This window comes from Triticum dicoccoides, chromosome 3A (assembly GCF_002162155.2).
Source record: "Triticum dicoccoides isolate Atlit2015 ecotype Zavitan chromosome 3A, WEW_v2.0, whole genome shotgun sequence".
Lineage (NCBI taxonomy): Eukaryota > Viridiplantae > Streptophyta > Magnoliopsida > Poales > Poaceae > Triticum > Triticum dicoccoides.
The window spans coordinates 238,428,923-238,437,865 of NC_041384.1; the positions used below are offsets into that span (position 1 = coordinate 238,428,923).

The 8,943-nt window shown below is 42.0% G+C and overlaps 1 protein-coding gene across 1 annotated transcript; it reads left to right on the top strand.

Annotated features, from left to right (window-relative positions):
- Window positions 1-356: 356 nt before the first annotated feature.
- Window positions 357-5,162, top strand: LOC119271513 (mitochondrial import receptor subunit TOM40-1-like). The gene is made up of 11 exons (XM_037553318.1): window positions 357-671; window positions 760-841; window positions 938-1,037; window positions 1,114-1,209; window positions 1,291-1,341; window positions 1,997-2,062; window positions 2,854-2,955; window positions 3,843-3,911; window positions 3,988-4,071; window positions 4,495-4,590; window positions 4,806-5,162. Exons 1-11 carry the CDS (start codon window positions 467-469, stop codon window positions 4,860-4,862), a joined length of 1,008 nt encoding a protein of 335 aa, XP_037409215.1. The 5' UTR covers window positions 357-466; the 3' UTR covers window positions 4,863-5,162.
- Window positions 5,163-8,943: the final 3,781 nt, after the last annotated feature.

Below are 8,943 nucleotides of genomic sequence, written 5' to 3' on the forward strand. Positions count from 1 at the left end.
GTAATATGTGAATGCACTTACACCATATGCATGGTGCTCCTGCTTGTAACTCGCTCAATCATTGAGGCGGCCTGGGCATGTGATCACCAAGACGTCAAACCGGATATGTACGCAAGAACCCTCAATTTCCACCATATGAGAAACTACAGGCCGTAAGAGTATCGTGGAATCCGTTTCCAATTCTAGGAACAGCTTGCATCGGACTCTCCGTTGTATGCTTGAAGCACAAGATGAGGAGGAAAAACAGGCGTAGAAAAGTCCGGTAACACGAATCTCGAGGCCGATCTAGCGACCCAGATAAGAGCTCACGGTCCGCGCAACAGCAGAGAAAACCCTCCTAAAACCCCACCTCCCTAAATTCTCTCCCCAGCCGACGGCGCAAGCCAAAACTCGCCTCGCACAACCTATACGCCGCCCCAAATCGCACGCGCACCGATCGCTTCCCGCCGCCGCCGCCGCCGCCGCCATGGGCTCGACGTTCAGCCACGAGGATGCTCCTCCGCCTCCTCCTTCCCCAGCTCCCGCCGACGCGTCACCTCTTCCCTACGCCCCGGTGCCTCCCCCGCCGTTGCCGCACCAGGAGGAGGACAAGGCGGCGGAGGACGACAAGGTGGACTACCTGAATCTCCGCTGCCCTATTCCCTACGAAGATGCCCAGCGCGAGGCCTCGAGTAAGAACACCCCTCCCTTGCGTCTGACATCACTGCCAATCGAATCGATTCCTAATGATGCTGCCATCTTCCATGTTGTTCGTTACAGTGACGCTCAAGCCCGACGTGTTCGAGGGCTTTCGCTTCGATTTCGTCAAGCCGGTCAGCCAGGTCTTGTTTTTGAGCCACAGGTACCCTTCCCAATGCCCATCGTTTCTTTTCAGCTAAACTGCTGGTAGCGATCTGCCTGCAATGTTTACGATTCCGTTGCATATGCTTTGTAACAGTGCGTCAATGGGATCCATGGAGGTCCCTTCACAGGGACCTGAAGTGATTAAAGTCCCCACCTCCCACTATGAGTTTGGCGCCAACTATATTGATCCCAAGGTTTTATTTCTGTCAGGCTAAATTCATGTGTTTTTTTTAATGTTTTCATCATCTAAATGTGTTTTCCTCTTATTAGTTGATGCTCATCGGTAGGATCTCGCCCGACGGAAGGCTGAATGGACGTGTCAAGTACGATGTCACAGAAAATCTTTGCGCACAAATAAATGCTCAGGTGATTGCTTTGGGCACAAGTATGAGCTTGCTCCACTGAATGTTGTTGAGTCTCTAAGTTAACTTGTTTTTGTTTCCGCAGTTGACAAACGAGCCTGGTTATTCCCAAGGCATGTTTAATTTGGATTACAAGGTCAGTCTCTTTTTGAGCATTTAGTTCCTGATTTTGCAAGTCGTTTATTTTTTTTATCATCTTATTTTATGGGCAGCATCATGCCAATGGTAAGATACTTCCACTGTCCAACAGGGAACTATGATACCATGTCCCGCATTGTGCTGTTAATAAATATACATCAATGCTACTGATCTTAGATTGCTGTTTGGACTCAGTATACCTCTCTCAAATCAATGTCCTGTTCAGTTAAACTTGGAATCTAGCACATAAGTTTTAGTTATTTTTGCCTGTCTGCTCCTGAGATTTGTTCACATCTTATGAGTTATCTCTTTCCTCAATTTTTTCTGTTGAATTTCGTCTATCAAAGATGCCTTTTGTGGTACATGCTAATGATAGCACAAGTTACACGTGAATTCCTGACCGTGTGATGTTTCTAATGTTGGCATTGATGCATTTGTTGTTTCTAATATTGTGTAGTCTTCTTATTGGTGTCGGAAAACCTATAGATACCCAACTAAGATATGTAGCTGTTAGGTTCTTAATGTTTAATAGTATCATATTTGAAGAAAACATATGGTATTTTACCTCCTTCATCTGATGTAATCTTAGTTTATCTGTCTGACGATCTGCATGATTTCATAACTTATTTTTGCTCCTCTGTCATTTATTCCAGGGCAAAGATTTTAGAACCCAATGTCAAGTCGGGAATAATGGCTTCTATGGAGGGAACTACATCCAGGTATAGATGATGCACCAATTTATGTCAATTGTTGGCACATAAAACTAAAGCACTAGTATCATGAATACAGACTTTGTATCCACCTTTTGCGAGTACATTTGGAAAATATGGTTATTTTTAAACAAAATGTTAATGGCAGTATGAATTCTGTAATTTTTAGCATTGATGCATGCTGCTAAAATCCATTGTGATTTAAGCAACTATTGAGAGAAACTATTGACCATTTATGCATGGAGGTAAAGTCAAATTCCCATTGTTATAGCGGAATGGCCATGCTGATAAATATGAAGTACTGTGTTTGCAACTAAAATACTCAGGGTAAAGACGGTATGGTGTGTGGTAGGCTGGCAGGGTGTAGATGCAGTAGACGGGTGTGCTCTCAGTGTGCATCAGTAGACCACTCTTTGTGCATAGGAAGTACTACTTCAGACAATTTTAGTCTAAAAGTGAAGATCTTCATTTTTCTTAGTCTGCTCAAAGTTGAACTGTCCAAAGAAGCTTGGCATTCATATTAAGCAGAACCAAGCATGTTTCCAAGCCAAACGCAGCCGATATAATAACCATAGATCTATCATTCCAATATTAGTTGGGCATTCATATTTCCCTAATAGTTTATTGCATATACTGGATGCTAGAAAAATGAATCATATAGAGAAGACAGCATACTGTCGTCAATTGAACCTATAACTTACAATAAAAAAAATCTCAGACAGTATATTCTGCTAATATTTTTCTGTCCCATCATTTCGATACTTAAGACTATTGCAACATATTTTACCTGTGCATTTCAGAGTGTAACGAAGAACCTCTCCCTGGGAACTGAAGGTTTTTGGCTTCAACAACAAAGGAAATCAGGAGTTGGCTTTCTTGCTAGATATGACACGAAGAACATGGTAAAGTTTTTTGTATTCGTTAAACTGTTCATAACCATGATCCATATAAAATAGTTAGGCATTTGGAATTTGTGATGCATTAATATTCCAATAACATTTATGGCCGAAAAACTGCATTTGAGGAATTGTCGCTTGATCAGCTTTTGCCTACTGATCCTTTTGATCATGCTGAGATATGCCATTTTACACACTGTTACAAAGCAACATTTAGTTCAGGTTGCTAATATTGGAATAATACATGCTGATTTATGGGGTTCTAATCGTGAATTGTCTGGAAACTAAGAAAACAAAAACTTGTCCAGTATGGGAAAGCACAAAGTATCCACCTTGAGTTAATATTGAAAATTAAGTGCAGGAAACTGGGCCTAAAACACTCAGGTTTGCTGTGTCTAATGGTGCAATTTTATAAGCATTTATTTGCAGATCATTTATTAAGTGTGCCGTCTGATTCCCTCTTGGAAAAGTTTAATAATGGTGCAAATTTCTAAGCATTTATTTTACTCGGCAGTCTCCAGAGAGTTACTGCGCTTTCCAGAGTTTGTTTCTCATGGTTGAAGCAATGTGAATGCTTAAGTATTTCACTTGCTTTGCATCATGTGACAAGTACGCCATAGTTGCGATTCTGTGTTTTGTGTAGGGCTCGTGCACATGGTAAAGTCAAGTTGTTCGTTTAGGTGATTAGCAAAAATTTTGAGCTCTTTTTAAGTCTCTGTGAAAGTGTTCTTTCTCACTCAATAAGTTGTCACAAGATGTACTCTAGAACTGATGCTGATATCACTTTATTATTATCAAAGTGATGGTGGATGATTGAATAGACAACAAATTAAAAACTCATACTATATTATATTTCTTATTATCTGATAGAGCCATGCCACTAATATCTTCAGGTTGCAACTGGACAAATTGCAAGCACTGGACTGGTTTCACTGAGTTACGTTCAGAAAGTGTCTAATAAGGTTATATTTCTGTCGTAGCATTTTGAAACTTTTCTCTGTTATTATCTTGTTCAAATTCGTAAACTTCTTTATGCAGGTTTCCCTTGCTACGGATTTCATGTACAATCATATGTCAAAGGATGTAACAGCAAGTGTGGGTTATGATTATATCATGAGACAGGTATGCTATGTGCATGATAGTTTGTTTGACATCTTTTTCCCATGCATTGGATTTCATGTACAATGATATGACAGTTGTTGTAACCATGCATTGGATTCAGTTTTTTTTTAAATACATTGGATTCAATTATGACAGCATATGTAACCGCAAGTTTCTTTATGTTTATTTCCGGAGACAGGCATACCATGAGAGTTTTTTCATGTTTGATGGCATTGATCACCTTGGCAAGATATTTATAGAACATAAAAGTAGCTGCAAATCTGTGGCATATTCGACTATTTCTGTGAAACTTCCCATAGCAAAAGAATTGCGCACAAAATTTTCTTTTAAAATACTGTTTCTGTTGAAGTGCATTTGAGTCTATGGTTAATTCATGTCTGAGTTGCATGTGAAAAGCTTAACGACACTGGCTCAACATTGCAGAGTCGTTTGAGGGGAAAGGTAGATACCAATGGCGCAGTTTCTGCTCTTTTGGAGGAGAAAATCAACCCATACGCTACCTTGGTTCTTTCTGCAGAGGTCAGTTTACCTCTTCCCTTATTCCATGCAAGGACCTGCGTTATTGTACTGCCTTTCCTTTTAGCATGTTGAATCAAGCATCAAGTCTGAATTAATGAAGTAAAAGTTGCCAAAACAGGGACAAACATATTAGTTGTTTTCAATGGTTTTTCCCTGATAGATGAGTCGTCCAGATTTGAGTTGAAATGCTGATTTTGATGTACAATCTTGTGCAGATTGATCACTGGAAGAAGGATAACAAGTTTGGGTTTGGCATAAGGGTTGGAGAGTAAGATAATGAGATGAACTGTTGAGAGGCATGTACTATTATAGCGGCATTTGTCGACAAGGATTGTGATGATTTGTGTTTTGCCGTCATTTTGTTTTCTCACTCCACTGGGTTGATTACTTTGGAAATGCCCTCGCCGTTATTAGATTAAGTTAGGCTCCAGTTAGGCTCAAGACCATCTGTGTAAATTTTCTGTGTGATGCGAGCAGATAGGAATACATGGGAGTTGGCTTAGAATTGTTTCGTGGATATATTTTTTGGTATACCTGGGACAGCTTGTCATTTTATATTTGTGTAAGTCAAAGATCGTATGACTCCCATCCGACACACGTCAACATCCCTCCGATCGAGCGGAAAATCTTAGGCCAACTTTACCGCACGATTCTAAACGGACATCCATGTTTGTTTGCTTTTCGTCCATTTAGGATAGGCAAACGGACACACGTGTCCAGTTTTGCACGCCTGTGGATTTGTGCATCCAGCGGGATGACCAACCTTAAACTGTCCGGCCGTGCCTTCATCATGTCTCACTTGTGAGCTCGCCCGGCCGCGCCCAACCAGCCACCCGCGCGCGCTAGCCGCAAGCTAGCAAGCGCACGGCGGCTCGCTAGCAAGCACGCACGTACGCGGCTGACTAGCTAGCAAGCAAGCCCCCTGTTGCGCTCCGCTGCTGCGTGCTCGCCCAAGCCATGCCCGCCCAGCTGTGCAGCACCCGCGCCATGCAGCTCGCCCACGCACGCCGGCAGCTGTAGCAGACCCCGCTCGCTCGCCACCCAGCAGCAGCACACGCGTCGTCACCTGCAGCTGTACCATGTCGCCCGCCTGTCGGGTTGTATTTGTGCCGCCGCCCACGCGCTCTGCCTCGCCGCCCGCACCCACGGCTGCTCTCCGCCGAGCATGCCGTGCCCCGCCGAGCTCGCCCGCCTGCCTATGCCCTCGCCTACCCCCGCGCGTGCCTGACCTTGCCCGCTCGCCCTCGCCTGCCTTAGCCTCGCCCTCCCGCCCTCGCCTGCCTGCCGCATGCCAAGCCAACGTCACCGAGCTCCGCCCCGCGTCCGCGCCAACATGCCCTCGCACACCAGAGCTTGGCCCCGTGCCTGCCAGATTCGCCAGCGCCGAGCTCGCCCGCCGCCTGCTTCGCACCCGCACCCCGCTCCGGCCGCCGCTTGCGCCGCTCCACGTCCCGCTCCAGCCGACACCGCGCTGCTCCGGTAGACAAGCCCGTGGCTGCATGCGTTGGCGGGTGGGTGGACACGGTGGGCCAGGGGAGAGAAAAGAGAGAGGGTGACATGTGGGGCACGCCTGGACACAGCGGACTAAGAGGACGCGGAGGCGTCCGTTTTCTGTCTGCTTTTGCCTCAAATTTAGACCAACTTTGAGTCAAAGATGGGGTAAAATGGACACGAAGCGGACGAAAAAATGAAATGGGGTCTGCCGCTGGGTCGTTGTATGTGTCCGCTTTTATCCAAACTGCGTCCGGCGAACAAGATAGGGTCCTGCGCTGAAGATGGCCTTACGCATAGGGGTGGAAACGGATCAGATACGGATCGGATAGTGCTCTTACCACTTTTATTTTCATATTTTCAAAATGAATACGAATCCGAATACGGATGTTATCGAATACGGATGCGGCTCGGATATTATTCGAATATGGATACGTATCGGATATTTTCTTGATTCGGAACGGATACGAATAATATCAACATATTGCTTAAGTAAATTAGTCGATAGCTATGTGACCTAAAATAATCAACTTGTGACATACAATAAGTCAATAATAAATAGGTTTATGAATAAATACTATTGTAATGCATAATAATTTATAACTTTAATCATATAAAGAGTAAAATTTGACCATTTATTTGGCTTTTATGTTGGATAATTGGAATATTTGGCCTAGAATTTTAAAAATTACCTCCCATAATCTTATTCGGATACGGATATATCCACTTCCATATCCATATTTGTGTCAAAATATCCTACCATATTTTATTTTTTATTTGTTAATAAATACGAATACGGATAATTTTTATTTTCATTTTGGTTCGGATGCGGATGTTTCGGATATGAATAGGCATTTTCTCGAATACGAATAGCGGATATTTTAAATTATCCGCTACCACTTTTCACCCCTACTTACGCAGGATAGCAAGTCGGGAACATAACCAAAAGCTTCAGGCATGATAAGTGAGACTCAATAGTCAATACACGAAACGTCTCACAAGTTCTTCCATACAAAAGCTTTTATTGCAGGATGCACATAGAAATCTTGTTCATGATAGTTGTGGGTTTGCGCACGAGTTCACACTTACAAAGAACTTGCACCGTCTCATTGGATGAGAGCGAAAACGTGTCAGGCCTGCCTTTGGATGTGACTTGCTGAGGAGGCCTAGATGAGTAAAGTCTGCTTTTTCGGCCTTGAGGTAGACTGGGATTGATTAGGCAGCACGTGTGTGTTGGTCCATTTATCAGATGGTATTTGGTTAGGCTTTTACTAGCTTTTCACTTCGGTTAAGCCAAAAGAAAAAACATCTACTTAGATGCTTTTGGATAAAGCCATATTATATACCTTCCATTTCTAAATATAAAACATTTTAGAGATTTCACTACAGATTACATACGGATGTATATAAACATATTTTAAAGTGTAGATTTATTTATTTCACTCTGTATGTAGTCCATATTGAAATCTTAAAAAGGCTTATATTTGGCAACGGAGGGATTATAAGTCAAAGTGAAAAACTGAGTAAAAGCCCAACCAAACACCCTCTCAGCATGAGAAAAATATAGCAATGTCTTTTCTTCCCTACTTATAAAGATTGGTGTTGGTGATGAGTTCAATAAACAGATACACGCATCCTCACATAGGAAGCAACCTTTCAAAAAGCATATAAACAAATGTACTTTACTCACGTGTGATATCATAAATAAACAAATACACTACTTTCATGTGAGACTCATTTTATTTTTATAAAAGGCACAAATAACAAGACAAAAATATAACTTCAACTCCTACATATGGTCATGTAAAATTATCTAGCACTGCATGTTTCTCATCGTATTTTTGCTATCTTTTCTAATCGTAAATCACACAACGGTTATAAAGGACACTAACTTTATTTCATCACCTCTAAACCAATGATTCCGTGGCAACACACGGACATCTTGTTGGTCTATACATACCTAATAATAAAGGGCTATTGCTTTTGACGGTACATCATGAAAATTGCCCTTAAAATTGTCAATAATTACCCACTTATGTCACCTGTAAGTGGAAAAATGATTTTCATTGAATAGACCGTTTCCTTTGGGTTATATATAGTGTAGTCCCTAATATTTCACATCCACACATCTAGCCTAGTAGCTAACGCCTCACTTGACTACTGGATTCGACCCTAGCCACGCCCCTCTTTCCTTTTCACTTCTTTTTTGGTGCAAATTCAAATGCTATTAAATATATTCATATTTTTCAAACCCTAACTCCAAATCTAACATGCTATATATGAAAATCCCACGAAAAAATGTGTAAATTTCAAATATAATATCATATTGCATGTTAATTATTTCTAGAATTAAGTTTATGGTGCAACCTTAATTAATACCTTCTCTATATGGGGTATTTTGGAAAAATCATATTACATAGTATGTTTTCTATCCCATTTAACCCGAGTAGATATGATGTTCAACCACTACGTTTTTGTGTAACACCACTTATCATGTTGTTTGTTTTGTGGAGATTTCAAGGGATTTGCTGATATCGTCCAGTGTGTGCATGGGGAGGTGATTTTTTCTACGATTGCAATGCGTGGGCATGTTTGCTAGAAAAATAAAAATGCACACAACATTTGAACCAAAAACTACTGGGTTCAACTACAGCACCCAGTAGATGCCCCAGCTAACAACACTTTCATGTCTATTGAACAACTACACCAGGTCTATCTACGGCATATTTAAGTGACTCAATCAAACACAAAAAGAAAAACAAATCTACATGAATCTGCGCATAAAATCATTGACATAGATTTTAGAACATCTCCAGCCACGCCCCCAACAGGCCCCCAGGCGCCTTTTTACACGCCGGCGTC

What these genes read in the sequence shown, in the direction of transcription:
- LOC119271513 (XM_037553318.1), top strand. Translation starts at nt 467, where the DNA reads ATGGGCTCGACGTTCAGCCACGAGGATGCTCCTCCGCCTCCTCCTTCC. An exon ending in GTCTTGTTTTTGAGCCACAG is followed by an intron (nt 842 to 937) that starts GTACCCTTCCCA and finishes GCTTTGTAACAG; the next exon opens with TGCGTCAATGGGATCCATGG. An exon ending in TGTTTAATTTGGATTACAAG is followed by an intron (nt 1,342 to 1,996) that starts GTCAGTCTCTTT and finishes CATTTATTCCAG; the next exon opens with GGCAAAGATTTTAGAACCCA.